Here is a 19453-nt window from a genome sequence, read left to right on the forward strand (position 1 = left end):
TCTTATTTATTTATTTTTTTTGTAAATAATGTATGGGGAATCCTAGATCATTTCCTTCTACTGAACCTACAATATCTTTAAAATAAAAAAAATTTGGCAAAATAACTCTAAAATAGACTTAAATATATTCAATAACAAATGTCAACAAAACCATGATTGTTATATTTGGAAAAAATGTGCAACTCACCACAGTTTTACACAGCGGATGCCCTTCCAACTGTAACCCAGTACTGGGAAACACCCATACACTCACAATTACACACATGCACTACGGCCGGTTTAGTTTATTCAACTTTAGTCGATTCAATTATACTGCATTCACTTATAGTGCATGAGTTTGGACTGTGGGGGAAACCCATGCTAACGTGGGGAGAACATGCAAACTCCACACAGAAAAGCCAACTGGCCCAGCCGAGGCTCAAACCAGCAACCTTCTTGCTGTGAGGTAACAGTGCTAACCAGGACTTGACATTAACTTTTTGGATCACCAGCCATTGTGGCTAGTAGATTTCCAACATTACTAGCCACTCGCCATTTTCACTAGCCACACTTGTTTAATTTTATATGCATACATTTGACTTTGACATGCTAAGATGACTTGATTTAGATATTGTGTTATGTTCTAATTCATTTAACTTCTTGTGTGTATTGTGTATGAGCTTGCTCAGTGTGCATGAGCAAATGGGTTGTGTCGCATTGCAATTTTCAGGGCACAAAATTAAGGATTTACCAAATTTATCTCTGACCACACCAAATAAGTATTTCTTAGCCACAATTTTAAATGTGCGAAAGCAAGGGAAATATAACTGTATAGGTGCACTCTTTAATTCAACAAAACTTTTCTTTTAAAAACATTACATTTAAAAAATAATTATTGTCAAGTATCTAAAATATGCACAGTAATCTGTTCTGGCTAAAAGTCCCAGATCACCAGTTACTACACATAAACTCGGAGTAATCTCCCAGTAAAGCAATGTTATTGTAAACAAATATAATTAAACCATATTAACAAAAAAAAAACTGTAAGCAAAAGAAAGCCGGTGAAATATACAGTGCGCACGGTTAAGGCCCGTTAATCTCTTCTAAGAATAATTCAAATGAAAGCAGTGACCGCTGCTGCTTACAAAATGATATCTTGAGCTCTTAAAATCAGCAGGACTGTGGCTGCACGATCATCGCTCTTTGTCCAGTCTATTTCAAAGGGAACCGATCACAACAGTTGCGCTTCCTCTAGGCACGGTTGCTTCGCGCAAGTAAACGGGAGCGCGCATGCTTTTTAACAGTCACACGCATCACATCAGCTGTGCGCGCGAGTGATCATCCTCTCGTCCGGTTTTTACTTTCTTTTCTTGCTGTTTCTCGATTCTAAGATCACATTTGCACGAATGTTGGGCCATGCTTATTGTCGAACCCTGCTTTAAAAAAAAACTACAATTTAAAAATGATTTCCAACCAGCCAAAGTGGCTAGTGGAGGTGTCTGTCTAACCCGCCAGAGCTAAAATCTACCCACATTTGGCGGGTGTTAATGTAAAGCCCTGGTGCTAACCACTGAGCCGCATTGCTTTATATTAAAACAGCGTATTTTTTTACATTTTATAATGAACCTATTACAGTAAAACAAAAGCAATCTCATTTATTTGTATCTCGGCAATAAAACAAACAAACAAAGCAGGTTACATCAAATTATAAATGATGATCTCTTTTAAAGGTGTTAACCTCAGCCCACCATCCTTCTCACTCTCTTCTCTGTTAAGATGGGTTAAATCAAAGGGTACAATGGGCCAATTTTGGCCCGCGGGTCCTACTTTGGGCATCTCTGCTATAGATCATGTTCTTAATGTACAGTTGAAGTCAGAATTATTAGCCCCCCCATGTATTATTAGCCCCTCTGTTTATTTTTCCCCCAATTTCTGTTTAACAGTGTGAAGATTTTTTCAACACATTTCTAAACATAATAGTTTTAATAACTCATTTCCAATAACTGATTTATTTTTATCTTTGCCATGATGACTGTAAATAATATTTGACTAGATATTTTTCAAGACACTTCTATACAGCTTACCGTGACATTTAAAGGCTTAACTAGGTTAATTAGGTTAACCTGGCAGTTTAAGGTAATTAGGCAAGTCTGTATAATGATGGTTTATTAGACTGTTGAAAAAAAGGTGCTTAAAGGGGCTAATAATTTTGTCCTGTTTTCGGCTGGCGGAGTATGGCGTTATTACACTGATAAATGTTGTAAGCGCAGTATTACAAGTCAAGAGCGCTTTCATATAATATCAGAGAGAGAATCTCTTTGCCCACGCGGCAGTTTCCTCTGTTCGTGGAAAAAACTGCTCGTAAGCTCTCAAAACACTGGCTGCTCCCATGCAAATTATCTGCTCTCGCTCTGTCAGATGATGCGGACCAAGGAGGCTGAAGACCATGGCCTCTAGCATCTGTCACTAGAGCACCTTTAGAGGTAAGAGGAGAGAGGTTTACCTGCACAGCACTTACTTGCTGGCCTCTGTTACACTCACCCCCCCTAAACCTCACTCCCATCCGGGTCACGGCACCAATGTAACCCCACCTGTCCAACGCCACCCAACCCGCTCCGAACTGGTATCAAACCGGCGACCTTCAGCATGGGAGTTGGTTGCTCTAACAAGGAGGCTAAAGACTAATGCCTCTAGCGTCTGTCGCTAGAGCACCTTTACGCCCCATTCACACGGGGCTTCAGCGTCGACGCTTTCCATTCACTTTGAATGGGTGACGTCCAGCGTTGCCAAACTGCTTTGTGGATCCGTCGGCGCTGCTTCAGAGGCGTTACTCGCTGCAGAAGTTGGGACTAGCTCAACTTTTCAAGTGTCAACGGAACCGTCAGCCAATCAGATCGCTGTATGCAAATACACAAGCTAGACAGTGGCCTATTTCTGACTAAATTTCATTGGCTGACGCTTCTATGACGATCTCTTCAGCCCCAACTTAAGACACGCCTTCAGTCAAGCGTTGACGCTGAAGCCCCGTGTGAATGGGGCATTAGAGGTCAGAGGAGTGAGGTTTACCTGCACAGCACACACTAGCTGGCCTCCGTTACACTTTGCCTATGTTATATGAGGACCAAATATGTAAACAGAATACTTTTCTTCTTGAATCTGTGTCTTCAATAAAACTTATTAGAAACACCATAAAATGAAGTCTAGCAGAATGATTTATATACAGTTTTATTAAAGTATTTATTCTTTAATAATAGTTGGTGTGATCATCTTATTGAAGGAATAGTATTTGCATTCGCTGGGAGGACTGATGTCCATCAATGTGGTGCTGATCTTCTCTTTCTTGAACCCAGCTTCCAGCAGGTGAGGAACTTGTGTCTCCTGAAAAAAAATAAACAGACGTCATGATTTATCGTAATCTTACCAAAGTAAAATGTGATGGACATAACATACAGCTTAAATGATTGTGTCACTCACTTGGAACATTTTGTCTATGTTGTCGTATTTGTTTTTGAGCAGCTCTCCCCAGGACGTGAGGTTACAGTATGTGAGCACGCCGCCAGGCTTCAGCATTCTGTGAGCGTGAGCCTAAAAAACAGCTCATTTCCATCAGCAGGCAGTTCAAGAGAGTCTAAATCAACTGATCAACTGAAATGGATCCATCAAACCTTGATAAAGTTGAACTGATGTGTGTGCCAGGTCTCCTCTGACAAAGGGTATGTGTCATAGAGAATGCCTGAGATTGGATGACAAACATATGCAGAAGATTCACAGTTTGAAAATGTCTATATATATAGATATAATAGATATTATATATCTATATAAAATATATAATATTAGATTTATGGCTAATTTACATTACCCATCCGGGTTGGAAATTTTTTTTTTTTACATTTTTGATGCTTTTAAAAGAAGTGATGCTCACTTGGAAATAAGTTTCAATTGAATCTGTTGTAATAATATTATGTCCAAGATGGCATCACGGTGGCGAGCCTCGGCTGGGTCAGTTGGCATTACTGTGTGGAGTTTGCATGTTCTCCCTGTTTTCGTTTTCCTCCGGGTGCTCCTGTTTCCCCCACAGTCCAAAGACATGTGGTACAGGTGAATTGAGTAGGCTAAATTGTCCGTAGTGTGTGTGTAAGTTTTCAAGAGATGGATAGCGGCTGAAAGGGCATCCGCTGCATAAAAACGTGCTGGATAAGTTGGCGGTTCATTCCGCCGTGGCGACCCCCGATTAATAAAGGGACTAAGCCGAAAAGAAAATGAATGAATGAATAATTAGCTTTAAAAAAATGAATTTACACAGAGAGGATGCAGGACTGAACTGTGTGGGTAGGCTATTTAATATTGAGGAAAAAGCCCCAATCAGAGACGCGAATGTCTGCAGCCCCGCAACCGTTTTCAGATGTCTCTGTTTTCCCCCCATACACACTGAGACGGAGCAGCAGCGTTTTAGAATGAAAACGGCCTCTTCAGCATTTCCAAAACGCTCTCGGAGTTCAGGGCTCGAAAACTCCAGCATAGTAAGGACAAGATGGCGTAACCGTAGCAAAACTTGTGCGTTTTCAAACTAAAACGTATTAGTGTAAACGGGGCCTTAGCCTGTAGCCAGAAAACCAAAGGTTAATGTCTCTCATGGCTGGGCTGTTAATGAAATGATGCAACCAAAAACCAAAGAATATAACTGTTCAGTTATATGTAGATTACTGTCCATTTGAAATTAGATTATTAGAAATGTAGAAATATTAGAAATATTTCCACAAATGTAACCATTTACTTCCATAATGAGAAAAACAAACAATATGGAAGTCAACGGTTACAGGTTTTCATCTTTCCTCAAAATATCTTCTTTTGTGTTTAACAGAAGGAGGAATCTCATGTTTACAGTGAGCAATATTTACATTTTTTGCGTGAACTATCCCTTAAACATTTAAAGTTGTTATTATATACTTTTAAAGATGTACCGTCAAAGTGATTGTCAGGTAGGGTTGGGGCGACCTCTTCCCACAGGCCTTTCAGCGGGACAACCTAGGCAGGTAAAAAATTCAATTTATAAGAGCACTGAAGTTAAAGGTTCAGGACACACTGGAGAACTTTTTTTTGTATATTAACAGATTTGTGTGTGTTGAGCATCAGTTAAGACAATGTTAGCACCTGTCAGCTTTAATTGTGGGGAAAACTGGATAATTTTGAGCAGCAAATTTCAGCTTCCGGGTTTAAAATGATTTTTGGGGCGGGATCAAAATCGGCGACGTAGCGCAGTACTGCAAGTGCAATGATGACGCGTCGGTTTCTCATTATTATTCATAGCGGAGCTTTCTTATCCTATGAGAAAAGCCGGCTGCTTAGTTATTCATGAGACCTGCCAGAGTCAAGCCCGAGCTGAGACATGGACCCAAGCACACAGTTTTTAGCCGTTCATGAAAGCTCATATGCGTTTGTTTCCATGATCCACGCGGTTTGTTGCATGTTTTCCCCTGCGATCTTGTCAGGGCCGATCATACAGCAAAGCTGTGTGCGTGCTGCTAGCATTTTTGTCGGGAGAGCAGCACGAGAATTAGAGAATGGCGGACGCTGTCTTTTATCAGGAGTTCGTTCACATTCAGACACATCGCCGTGCTGCTGTGTTTGCCTAAATCCTCCAGATTAGCAGCAGGGCTAATGGTCAGGAGACATGCTGCACTGAGTCTGCTGGATACGGGGATTGAGGGAGAACTCCTCATTTATAGGGTTTATATAAACACAATTATCTTTATAATGATATAAATTGTGGTTATCTGTATATGAAATTACGAATAACAAATGTAGCAGGGCATTAAATCACTGTTCATTTCTTTGCATTTTAACTTTGTGAACTATAAACTCATGCGTCTCCTCTTTGTGTCTCATTTTGTGAGCTAACTGACAACAACAGTTGTTCGCTCACATTCTCCCCTGCTGGCTAAGCCCACTCCTGCCCGATGCTCACGGAGCTCTACGCCCATTAATCATGCATCTTTTGAAAAAATTCTGAAGTAGACTTTAACCGAAAGAGGGGGGTGTCATGGCCCTTTAAAGACAATCCGTTTGATAAGTGTGACGTCACGCGAAGAAGCTTCCGGGTCCAAGCGCTCTATGAAACTGAATGGGGAGACTCATCAAATGCTAATTATAAACGTTTACAAAGCGATGTAATACTTTTGAAAATCACGATCGCAATATATATCTATGCCAAATATCCGAGGGCCAGAAAGTGATACATTGTTTAAAAATTGTTAAAATTTTGGTGTTTGTTATGCAGCAAGTTCAGAAATTGTTGTGTACATTATGCCTTTATATAAAACTCTCTTTAATGTGTGATATGAATGAAAAAGTGGTCATAAACGAGTATTTTGTCAATTCAAATGAGTGGCGGCTTGGACCCGGAAACCTCGGATACGTCACTAACACGTCACTACGTAACAAGCGGATAGCATATTTATTTAAAATAGCCCAACATAATACACTAAATGAGACATGTTTTTAATGTTTGCTTTACTTTATGTGGCTGACTCTTGGCCCATTCCTGTAGCCTCTGGAATACGCCGTCATTACACTCAATGATCCAGTGCTCCTCGATGGGGAAGGACTCCACTTTAGTAGCTGCTATGGCCATCCCAAAGCCGATCTCCAGCACCCTTCCACCTGCATTCCCAAACAAGACAAGACAAGGCTGTTTAAAGGGATTGGTAACATTTAACAACTCAATTTACTCACTTTTTAATCACCCTCAAGTAGTTCCAAACAGTGGTGTAGTCCTTGCTATACGCACGTATACTCAGTGTGTCTACTTTTTTCCACGAGCTGATAGAGTATTACAACTTCTGAAGATCATACCCTCGGGATCCTCACTTGCTTTGGTGATTAGACCTCCCTAATTTTTGTGTATGGAGTTTGAGTGTTTGAGTTTTTCGAAGATCACAACAAATCAGCTGAATGATGTCTCGATGTAAATTTTCAAGGAAAATTATAAAACAGCATGGGCATCGCTTTAGCCCTCCTATATTTCCATTTATTCCGTTTCCATTCCAATAACTGTACTGAACTGTACACTACTAAATAATCGCCTCAGTCCCCTTTAAATTCGATATAAAAACGGCGGCAGAATCCCGCTCCTAAACTCCCGAACGTTTTTCAGTTAGTCAGCAAACCACAGCTGTGCAGACCGAGAGCACAATGTGTGTTTATCAATAGATTGTTAGAATATCTGCATATTTGCAGTTCTTTGCTAAAGATATATCAAATAAATCAAAGACACATTCGTCGTTTCTTTGCCTACTTTTAAAATTTGGATTGGGTGGGTAATAGTACACCACCTTTTTTTAGGACTACACCACTGGTTCCAAACCATTATGGGTTACCCTTTTCTCTTGAACACAATAGAAAATATTCTGAAGAAAGCTGAAAACCTGTAACCATTGACTTCCATAGTAGAAAAAACAAACATTATGGAAGTGAATAGTTGCAGGTTTACTGCTTTATTCCAAATATTTTATTTTATGTCTAATAGTTGAAACTCGTAAAGGTTTGAAAAAAGTTAAGGGTGAGCAAATGATGACAGAATTTACATATTTGGGTGAACTATCCCTTCGCAGCCTGTTCACATACTTTCTTATTCCAAAAATACAGCTACAACTGCTTTTTATGAAGCATGTGTTTATGTTGTGCACACACAGAAACATGTCTAACCACAGCAGGTATTTTAAACATGGGAACGGTCCTGCTTCTGGAGTAACAGGAGGTGATATTTCAGAGAGGAGTAAAAATAGGCATGTGAGTAAAGAAAGGTCAGTAGTGTCACCCCCCTACTCAAATGAATGACATTTCTAGACATGCAGTTTGTAAACTATTGATGTGACTGAAGCGTGGTGTGAATATGAAGCTATGTACAACTGGCGAAAAACACAGAAGTCTAACTTTATACATGAGGCTATGCAGTGTTGGGGGGTAACGCATTACAAGTAACGCGAGTTATGTAATAATATAGGGTATATGCCGAGTAGTGTTTCTTCCCATACTAATAAACTTCCAGTGAACGGTTAATGTGACTTTTTTCCGTTGTATACGGTTCCTTTAACAGTGTCGGTGTTGTAATGTAATTAAAATACAATCAGTTAAATAATCTTTGGCATATATTTAGTTGCTCAAGCATAAAACGCACATAAAACGGGCCCGTCAGAATCGGCAGGCTAGCGCAGAAGCTCCATTGAATATACTGGAGTAAAATAAATGCTCATGTTCAATGTACAATCTGAAACCCACTTCATATGGGATATCACTCAGCCAGTGGAGATCGCTGATTATTAAAGAAAGCAGACATTAAACGCGCCGATTTTGCAATGTTAACCCAGGTTACTGACAAATTAAAAGTCCTTTAGCATGCTTCCGCATACACCCTATTACTTTTCTAATGTAACGAGTGAAGTAAAACATTACTTTACAAAATAAGTAATAATATTTGAGTTACTTTTTTTAAAATGTAACGTGAGTTACTTTTTAGTTTAATTAATTCGCTTTTGGCGATGCAGTGGCGCAGTAGGTAGTGCTGTCGCCTCACAGCAAGAAGGTCGCTGGTTCGAGCCTCGGCTGGGTCAGTTGGCATTTCTGTGTGGAGTTTGCATGTTCTCCCTCCGTTCGTGTGGGTTTCCTCTCGGTTTCCCCCACAGTCCAAAGACATGTGATACAGGTGAATTGGGTAGGCTAAATTGTCCTTAGTGTGTGTGGAAGTTTCCTAGAGATGGGTTGCGGCTGGAAGGGCATCCGCTGAATAAAAACGTGCTGGATAACTTGGCGGTTCATTCCGCTGTGGCGACCCCGGATTAATAAAGGGACTGAGCCGAAAAGAAAATGAATGAATGAATAATTAGCTTTAAAAAAATTAATTTATATTATTATATTGCCATAAACAGCGGAGTAAAAACAGTCAAGTAGAATTTTTTTTCAGCGTTTTTGACGAAAGTTCATTTTTATAGAGGTTTTCTGGTATGGAAATCTTTTGTGACATTATTACTGTCTTTATCATCACTTCTGATCCATTTAAAGTAGTAATTTGTTTAAAAAAAAAAGAAAATAATTCCAGCTATTAAATTGTGTTTAACGTTACAAAGCTTTTTATTTCAGATTCTTTGGAACTTTAAAAAAATACAGAAATAATACTCAGTTGCTAAAAAATATTGATGATGATGTTAATAAAAAATAATAAAACTTTTCTTGAGCAACATATCAGAATGATTAGATCATGTGGCTTTTAAGTGGCTTTAAAAAAAATTGCTGAATAAAAATTGAAGTAGTCAACATGAATCCCGCAGTCAATATGAGAGTGTGTTCATTATTTTGAACGCAACGAAGAAACAGAAATGGGGATTATAGTCTCAACGGACAGTGATTTAACTTAAGACAAAAAGTACAAAAGTAGCAAACGCATCACTTTAAACGGTCACACTTTACAATAAGGTTTATTAGTTTATGTTAATTAAAGCATTTACTAACATGAACAAACAATGCACAACACATTTACTACTGTATTTGTTCATGTTAGTTAATGAAAATACAGTAGATCATTGTTAGTTCATGTTAACTCATGGTGCATTAACTAATGTTAACAAGCATGGACTTGGATGTTAATAATGCATTAGTAAATGTTCAATTATGATTAATAAATGCTGTACATGTGTTTATGATTAGTTCATGTTAGTAAATGCATTAACTAATGAACCTTATTGTAAAGTGTCACCCTTTAAACTTTAAATAGCTAGTATATATATGTATGTATGCCTGTATAGCTCTGGGGTCAGGACATTATCCTAAAATTTTAGCAGATAACATTATCCTAAAATAAAACTTGTAATGTTTTTTTAAAGGAAATTGAAGGTGTAGATTATACAGTGTGTGTGGTTAATTGCAGAGCTCCTCTATTAAAAAAAGAAAGAAAAAACAAGTTCTGGAAGAGATCAACCCTCAGCCAGGTCATAAAAAGTAACTCAAAAGTAACGTAACGCATTACTTAGCATAAGTAACGCAATTAGATACTTTTTTGGGGAGTAACTCAATACTGTAATACATAACTTTCTAAAGTAACTTTCCCCAACACTGACGGTATATTCACTGATAATTCATTACTTTGCCACTGAAAGAGTGGCAAAAATAAAAACTTGCTGTGGAAGTTAATGGTTATAGATTTCCAACATTTAAAAAAAAAAAAAGACTTATTTTGTGTTCAACAGAAAAAAGAAAATTAAACAGGTCTGTGTTCAAGTAAAGCAGGGGTGTCCAAACTCTGTCCTAGAGGGCCGGTGACCTGCAGATTTGAGCTCCAACTTGCTTCAACACACCTCCAAGGATGTTTCTAGAGAGCCTTGTAGGAGCTTGATTAGCTAGCCCAGGTGTGTCCGACTGGGAAACTACACTTTGCAGGACACCGGCCCTCCAGTACCGAGTGTGGATAGCCCTGAAGTAAAGGGTGACTAAATAATGACAGAATTTACATATTTGGATGAACTGCTCCTTTAATGGAAGTAAACAGAAGCGCGCCGTCTAGTGGTGAGTTTGTAAAAAATAATAATGTAACGTAATAAGGTTTTACTAGTACTACTTTTTGTCCTCTGTCGTTTGCGTGGGGAATTTTTGCACCTGCTTGTGACTTAAGCAAGTGTTCATGTCATATATTAACTGATAACGCATTCTTATCTCACGGTTACGTGGACGTTCACATAGCCTACTTGAGATTCTACTAATGCGAAGGCGTAGCTGATGAATAATAATTAGGTAATGCCTTTGGGCGCCCAATGGGAAGGTTATAAAAGTCAGCATTTCTGATTAATATTTAGAATACTGGTATACGCCCCTCATCTTTTACAGTCTATGTACGCTCCCCGTAGTGAAGGAGTCTCTGATGCGATTCATTTTTAGAATCGGCTCTTTCAAACAGATCATTTCGAAATGACTTGGATTTGTTACGTCATCACGTTGTTATGAAAATGCACTAACATTTTTCCAATGAAGTCTTTAAGCTTATATGGGGTTTCAATTACATTTGTCAACACAGTAATTTATTTAAAACTTGTTTAACTTCTCGGCTATTTCGGCTAATTTAATAAATTGATAAATCAATGGAAAATTGTACAGACAAATGTACTGATTTTGATGAAAACATAACTTTCTGGGCCATAAAAGCGTTTTAACAGAAATATACAAGCAGAATAAATGCAAGAACAAAAGGTGATACATTTTTATAACAAAAATGCAGATAGTTTATGTCCAATGAAGTAACAAATATCTTCAGTTCGGATCTGTTGAAGTGCGAACGATTCTCCTGACATGAACGACTCGGTCGAACGATTCAATAAGGAATCGGATCCTCCTTTCTAGTGTCATTCGTAAATTTGCACTTGTGTTATTGAGAAAACGACTCGTTTTAAAGTTTTGACCGACATTATTAAAAGTATGCATGTATTAGATATAATATAAAAATGCACCATATTATAGGCTAACTCAGAATTAACATTAACTTACTTTTAGGGTAAAACAAAACATAACACAACTTCAGTGACTCGTTGTTGTTGGTTGGGCTGAATCGAGATTTGAAGCGAAAATTACCTTTAGACGCCGCGACTGTTGCAAGCGAGTGCATGTATGGAGTTTCCCAGCGCTCCATGACGGGTTTCCCCATGATCTCCAGGTGTGTGTCGGCCGCATTATAGTCTGCGTTCGCGTCGTGCCACACTTGTTTGCAGTTTTCGCCCTTTGAGAAGATCGGCTGAGCGGCGCTCATGGTGGACTGCTGAATGTAGATTGCAGATGTGCAGATGTGGAGTGGCGTGAACGCGCGGTGGCTGAAGAGGTCGACTCTGCCGGGACTTGAGTGTTATATATTTAAAGAACTGCTGATTGTGCAAGAATCAGTGTAGTCCAACAGTAAGTGTTGATAAGGAGTCCTCTGAGCAGGGGGTTGGTCTTCACATGCAGCACTCTTGACAGCTGGAGCAGCCTCTGATTCATGACGGTTAACCCAACAGCTGTAGCTCTCTGTGCTTTACTATTTAAAATGCCTCGATTATGCATACTCACGTGGCTAAAGCATGGCATAGTCAGTGATTGCTGGAGATGATAATCCAGATGCCCTTTGATATTGCTGTGCAAATCTGAGATATTGTCAAAATCTGTGACTCAACATCTGATTTAATAATGAAAATAAAAGCAATAAAATGCACAATATTTATCAGTAATCTAATATAAACGAGTAAATTAGTTGTTTACTTCCACACGTTAATTGTTTTCCTCCACACGTGATGTCCTGTGGAATATCATGCTGGATAACAGACGTTGTCGAGTTTTGCATAAATTCATTAGTTTTGGTTATGTCAGAGTAAAAAGAGCGACTTAAATATATTATATATTTTTTTTTATTATATATCATATACGCTATATAAAGTATTCTATATTAAATTTATTTTAATAATTTGTATAATTATTATTATATTATGTTGAAAACAGCATTGTAGTTTTTTCCAGCTTTCTTTGATGAATAAAAAGTTTAGAAGAACAGCATTTATCTAGCATAGATTTATTTTTTTGTGTCATAATAACCATATTTATCATCACTTTTGATCAATTTAAACATCTTTGTTTAACTAGAAGTAATAATTTGACAAAAAATATTTCTAGCTTTTAAATGGTGCGTATACAAAGCTTTTTATTTCAGATAAATGCTGATCTTTCGATTCATTAAAGATTACTGATATAAATACTCTGAATAGCTGAATAACTGCTAATAAATATTGATGATGCTAATAATAATAATAATAAAAATTATATATATATATATATATATATATATATATATATAATAATCAGGGGCGGACTTAACCAATAAGCAAGATAAGCAACCAACCAATGCCAAGAAGCCTGTAGTAATCAACCTGAAGCAATGTTATAATCATATGTAACCAAATCTGTCTATAATCTTTAAGATTTTAACGTTATTATTTTCTAAACCAGGGATTATTCTAAACCAGAGATCATTTCTAAGCCCTGTGAATGGTGAAACTTTTCCTCTGTACTGCACATGCAAATATTAAAATCTAATCACAAGTATGACTAATTAACTGTTTAGTTTGCGAGTTTGCTTTTTATTCTACATTAAGAAGGTTCCACTTAAAATATATTTTAAACATGCAGTTTATTAACTAAATCTTGAGAGAAAACAAATATCTGAGAGAGAGAGTGTTTTGAGTTTCAATTATAGGGCCCCTAAATCACTAAGTCCGCCGTTGATGATAATAATAAAACCTTTCTTGAGCTGCATATCAGCATTTTTTGGATCATGTGACTAATGACCCTAAATAATCACACAAATAAATTACATTTTCAAATATATTTACATTTGAAAAGTGTTTTGCACTTTGCATCAAATAAATACATTTAATGAACTTATAAATTAAGCTTTTTTATCTTTAGTACATTTAAATAGTGAGATGTGTATAGTTGTACTCTCACAGTGCTTTTTAAAATAAAACAGTACTGCCATGTGTGTGCGCGAGTAGTTCCAGAAGGCATGCTCAGTATTAACCCTAATCACGTGAGACTGATAATCTAGGTTGAGCAATAGTACAAAGCATGTGGACTTTCTGAACTATTTACGTGCTGGACGCCAAGATTTTTGTCAATATTTCAGTCAATAATTTGTAGACTACTTGCAAAATATCTGTTAAATGTGTGACTTCACGTGTGTGCTACTGCAACTTAAGTCCTTAAAGGATCGCTTTTTTTGCTTGTCATTTTCTGTGAGAAGCAGGCACTTTCTGTTCACTTGACACTCATTAATCTATGAGATATCTGACATTGATCGACTGTTCAGATTACACTTAACATTCATTTAAACATTTAAATGTATTAATAGCAAATCCATTTGCAGTTCTTACATGATGTGATTGACTATTCAAGCGCACAGCTGAATTATTTTAACAGAGGTATTTCAATATGTGTGACTATACAGATTCTCTCTACTCTTCATACTCATTGTACTGTAGCCCCTCCTTCTCCTGTCCTGTAAACATGGTTAACTGTACCCCCCAGTACCGTATTTGTGAACCTGTTGAACTAACTGATAACACAGTCCAAACATCAGATCACTGAATCCAGTGGTTTAAAATAACTAACTACACTCAAATCACTGTAATTCAGTAGTTTTTCTAAGAAATTGTAATTTAGTTGGTAGTTTTAAAAATGTGTACTTTTACATTCCGTTGAGTAAATTTTTAATGCAGTATCTGTACTTTTACTCCAATACTTTCCTTCAACCTGCAGTCACTACTTAATTTTTTCCTGTCTATGGGGATTAGAAAAATCAGTCCTGTGATTCCTGTCCAGTCAACTAAATCGCATCATAATGAACTACCTCAAGATATTGGTGATTTATAATTGCAGAAAACTGTTTGGAAGCATTAAAAAGTGTCCAAGAAGATCGTCACACGCAATGACCCAGAGACTGTTTAGATCAGGGATGGGCAAACTTGATCCTCGAGGGCCGGTGTCCCTGCAGAGTTTTGTTCCAACACTAGTCAAACACACCTGAACAAACTAATCAGTGTCTTCTAGATCAGGGGTTCCCAAACTTTTCAGCACGCGACCCCTAAAATAACAATACCAGTGACTCGCGACCCCCAATATCCCCTGAGGTGGTTATAAATACAGAAAACTTGCATGCAATGGCGCGCACACACACCAATAGACCAAAGTCTATTCTTCGTTATTTTTTTTATGTATTTCAGTGCTGTAAATGGGCCAGAAAGTTTAACCTTGTGTTATAAAATCAATCTGCTGAATCTGACGCTATTGCTGTGTCTGTAATATAATGTATTTACCCCAGGGGTCGCAATCCAATAGAACAGTGGTTCTCAAACCTTTTTCATCAAGTACCACCTCAGAAACTATTTGTCTCTCCAAGTACCACCAAAATGAGCAGTATTAAAATACAGTAGCGTAGTAGGCCCAGTAAAGCAGCTACAACTCTGCACGGTTAAAAAAGACGTGGCAGATTACCTCAGAAATATAGGCTATATGTCATATAGGCATATTATATACATAATTTCAGTAAATTTTGAAATGTGTGTAGCATGTACATGACATATTTCATTCCTCCGCGTACCACTAGAAGGAAGCCTGCGTACCACTAGTGGTCCACGTACCACAGTTTGAGAACCACTGCAATAGAACAAGTAAATAAGCTACTATAGTAACTATAAACGACTGTTTTTTTTCTCTTCAGTTGGTAATGGATAAAGTATGGTAATTCTTATGGTCTAGTAATAATAAGTAGATTTTTGGAAATCACCAGGCGACCCCCCTTCATTGTTCCGCGACCCCTCAAGGGGTCCCGACCCCCACTTTGAGAACCACTGTTCTAGATCACTTGAACTCTATAGTGAGGTCTGTTTGAATTGGGTTGGAGCTAAACTGTGCAGGACACCGGCCCTCCAGGACCGAGATTGCCCACCTCTGGTTTAGATGCATATCACTGATAAGAAGATGACCGATGTTTACTGTAGGATGACCGAAAGGGCCTTAAACACCCAGCAGGCACAAGACGTCAACATGACGTCTGATTGATTTACCCCAACGTTGTGGGGACGTCACATTTTGTTTGGAAATGAAAATCGAGTTGATGTCAGAAGTCTACACCAATGTTCACCTTTTAACCTAAAATCAACCAAATATCAATGTCTAATAATGATGTTACAACTTGACGTTGTGGGGACGTTACCATTATGACGTGTGTCAGATGTTTGATTTTGGTTGCCATTCCTGATGTATAAATGTCAGTATTTGATGTCAATAAGATGTTGGTTTAGGATGTTTGCTCGACGTTGGATTTTGGTCACTTACTAACAACCTAATATCATCCAAATATCAACATCATTATTGGACATCAAAATAATGTTGTCCATAGACGCTGGCTAGACATTGAATTTTGGTCACCTGACATCACACCCTAAATCTAACCGAATACTGACGTCTTATGACATTGTGTGCCTGCTGGGCAATAACTAGATGCACTACAGCAGTGGTTCTCTAACTGTGGTACGTGTACCACTAGTGGTACGCAGGCTTCCTTCTAGTGGTACGCGGAGGAATGAAATATGTCATGTACATGCTACACACATTTCAAAATTTACCGAAATTATGTATATAATATGCCTATATGACATATAGCCTATATTTCTGAGGTAATCTGCCACGTCTTTTTTAACCGTGCAGAGTTGTAGCTGCTTTACTGGGCCAACTACGCTACTGTATTTCAATACTGCTCATTTTGGTGGTACTTGGAGAGACAAATTGTTTCTGAGGTGGTACTTGATGAAAAAGGTTTGAGAACCACTGCACTACAGAATGTTACGTTTACACGCATGCACAAATGACATGTAAATGCATTGACTACTCTTGAGTACTTTTAAAAGAGCTACTTTTTACTCATACTTTAAGTAACATTTACAACAGGCACTTTTACTCTACTTTCACTACATTTTTAGGCAAGTAATGGTACTTTTACTCAAGTATGATTTTTCAATACTCGCACCACTGACTGAATCACAATTTCAAAAACTCAGAACTGAAATTTCTTAAAGCGAAACTGCAGTTCACGCAAAAAAAGGATTTGTGGTTCTCTTCTCACTCATTGCAGGTGACTCTTAAGTGAATAAAAAAAAATAGGTTTTAAAAACATACCCTCCCCATTCAATCACAATAAATGGGGACTTTAAGAGTACCATTAAAGTACTGTAAAGATACTCAATACAGTGTGCACACTATTTCAAGCCTTTGGAAGTCATGATGGATTTGTGTGAGAACCAGACTGCGTTTTGGAGTCATTCTTGTAATAAGCAAGCTGTTATTATTTACTCCTCCTCATAACCTGTCTATATTTCTTTCTTCTACTGAACACTAAAGAAGATGTTTTGAAAAATGTGGATGGCCAAACAGTCCCAGCAATCTCCCTATTGAATTTAACCATGAATTCTACCAAGAGATTTTATATTCTGCCTCCACACACATGACACAACACAAATGACACAATCCAGTCGGTCTTCATATTTTCAATACATATTTATATATACACTTACCGACCACTTTATTAGGTGCATCTGTTCATTCATTCATTTTCTTTTCGGCTTAGTCCCTTTATTAATCCAGGGTCACCACAGCCACCAACTTATCCAGAACATGTTTTATGCAGCGGATGTCCTTCCAGCTGCAACCCATCTCTTGGAAACATACACACTCATACACTACGGACAATTTAGCCTACCCAATTCACCTGTACTGCATGTTTTAGATTGGGTCACCAATCTCGGTCTGTTGGGGATGTCCCTGCAGGGTTTACCTCCAACATGCCTCAACACACCCTCGTGTGTGTTTCTAGTATACCTAGTAAGACCTTGATTAGCTAGTTCAGGTGTGTTTGATTAGGGTTGGAGCTAAAATCTGCCGGACACCGGCCCTCCAGGAACAAGTTTGGTGACCACTGCTTTAGACTGTGGGGGAAAGCACCTGGAGGAAACCCACACAAACGCAGGGAGAACATGCAAACTCCACACAGAGATGCCAACTGACCTAGCTGAGGCTCAAACCACTGACCTTCTTGCTGTGATGCGACAGCACTACCTACTGCGCCACTGCATCCCCTAGGTGCATCTGTTAATCTGCTTATTAATACAAATGTCTAATTTGTAATCATGTGGCTGTGACTTATTCAGACAAGGTCAAGATGATCTTCTGAAGTTTACTCCGAGCATCAGTTTGGGAAAGAAAGGTGATTTAAATAACTTTAAATGCATACAATGGTTTTTGGTTGATCAGATTTTAAGGTCAGAGGTGTAAACAGCATGAAAACATGGACCCTTGTATTGACAGATCAGGCTGGTGGTGGTGGTGTAATGATGTAGCAGGGTATATTTTCTTATGTTCTGTTGGGGATGTTTTCATCCACTGTGGGGTGCTTTTGAGTCTTAATTTGGCCACAACTTTCTCTGTTTCAGCAAATTGAAGGACTTTTGTTTAAATTTGGAATTTGTTGATCATCTGCTGGCATTACCCCTTTAAGATGATAAATAAATAAGTTAAATAAGCTTAGTTTCTGGGTTTTATATAAGTGGTACAACATATTATAGTGTGCTTGTGTGAGTGAGAGTGAAAACTTTGCGCACTTACCTTGATGCATCTGAGAAATCAAAATATGCACTTCAGCTCTCAGAACTACATGGAGTAAACAAAAACAAAGCAAGTGTTTTTATTCACAGGCTTATCTAAAGGGTTGCCAACTGATGATCAGCAGTAAATATGACTTATTTTACCTCTTCCCAACAGGGAAAATTACCAGCAATCAAGAACGCATGGTTATATTGTGTCATGGCATTGCAATGAAATTCAAGTCAATTCAATTCACCTTTATTTGTTAAGCGCTTTTACAATGTAGATTGTGTCAAAGCAGCTTCACATAGAAGATTTTAATAAATTGAAACAGTGTAGTTCAGTTTTCAGTGTTTAAGTTCAGTTCAGTTTAGCTCAGTGTGGTTTAATGTTCAACGCTGAGAGTCCAAACACTGAGGAGCAAATCCATTGATGCGCCACAGCGGAATGAACCGACAACTTATCCAGCATATGTTATACACAGCGGATGCCCTTCCAGATGCAACCAATCACTGGCAAACACCCATACACTCTCATCACACACAAACACTATGGACAATTTAGCTTACCCAATTCACTTATAGCGCATGTCTTTGAACTGTGGGGGAAACCGAAGCACCTGGAGAACATGCAAACTCCACACAGAAATGCCAACTGACCCGGCTGAGGCTCGAACCAGTGACCTTTTTGCTTTGAGGCGACAACTCCACCCACTGAGCTGCCACCTTTTTAATATTAGTTTTAAATTAATTTGTTGTATTTTAATTTTTTTAGTCCTTTTTTTCCTCTTTTTGTCCAGTTTTTATTTTTTTATTTGCTTCAAATCAAATTTTGTGATCTTTTGCTGCCATTAGCAGATCCTTGGTTTGGTTCTTACAATGACAGATTTTTTCTTTAAATGTCCTATGGGAAAAATAAAAGGTCAAAATTCTGGGAGCAGCTCTGCTGAAATAGTTAGGCAAAATGAATTTAAACCTGTGTTTTCTATCATTTTCCTTCAGCTTAGTCCCTCCTTTATCAATGGTTACTACTACTACTACAGCTGAATGAATCGCCAATTACTCTGGCAAATGTTTTACACAGCGGATGCTCTTTCTGCCACAACTCTTGTACACTCAGTGCTGGGAAACACAATCAACATGCAACATGCAAACTCTACGGAGAGGCCTGCTTGTCCAGCCAGGACTCAAACCAACACACTTTTTGCTGTGAGCCAAGCACGCTAATCATGTAGCCACTGTGGCTTATCTTCTTCTTCTTTGGCCTTAGTCCATAT

General features: G+C 38.2%; 1 protein-coding gene across 1 annotated transcript; it reads right to left on the reverse strand.

The window, feature by feature from the left end:
- Positions 1-3197: 3197 nt before the first annotated feature.
- Positions 3198-11797, reverse strand: gamt (guanidinoacetate N-methyltransferase). The gene is made up of 6 exons (NM_001105595.1): positions 11590-11797; positions 6494-6639; positions 4941-5004; positions 3645-3712; positions 3454-3564; positions 3198-3357 (listed from the first exon to the last, which is right to left on the reverse strand). Exons 1-6 carry the CDS (start codon positions 11762-11764, stop codon positions 3217-3219), a joined length of 705 nt encoding a protein of 234 aa, NP_001099065.1. The 5' UTR covers positions 11765-11797; the 3' UTR covers positions 3198-3216.
- Between the last annotated feature and the right edge of the window lie 7656 nt (positions 11798-19453).

This window comes from Danio rerio, chromosome 11 (genome assembly GCF_052040795.2).
Source record: "Danio rerio strain M-AB ecotype USA chromosome 11, GRCz13ab, whole genome shotgun sequence".
NCBI classification, from domain to species: domain Eukaryota; kingdom Metazoa; phylum Chordata; class Actinopteri; order Cypriniformes; family Danionidae; genus Danio; species Danio rerio.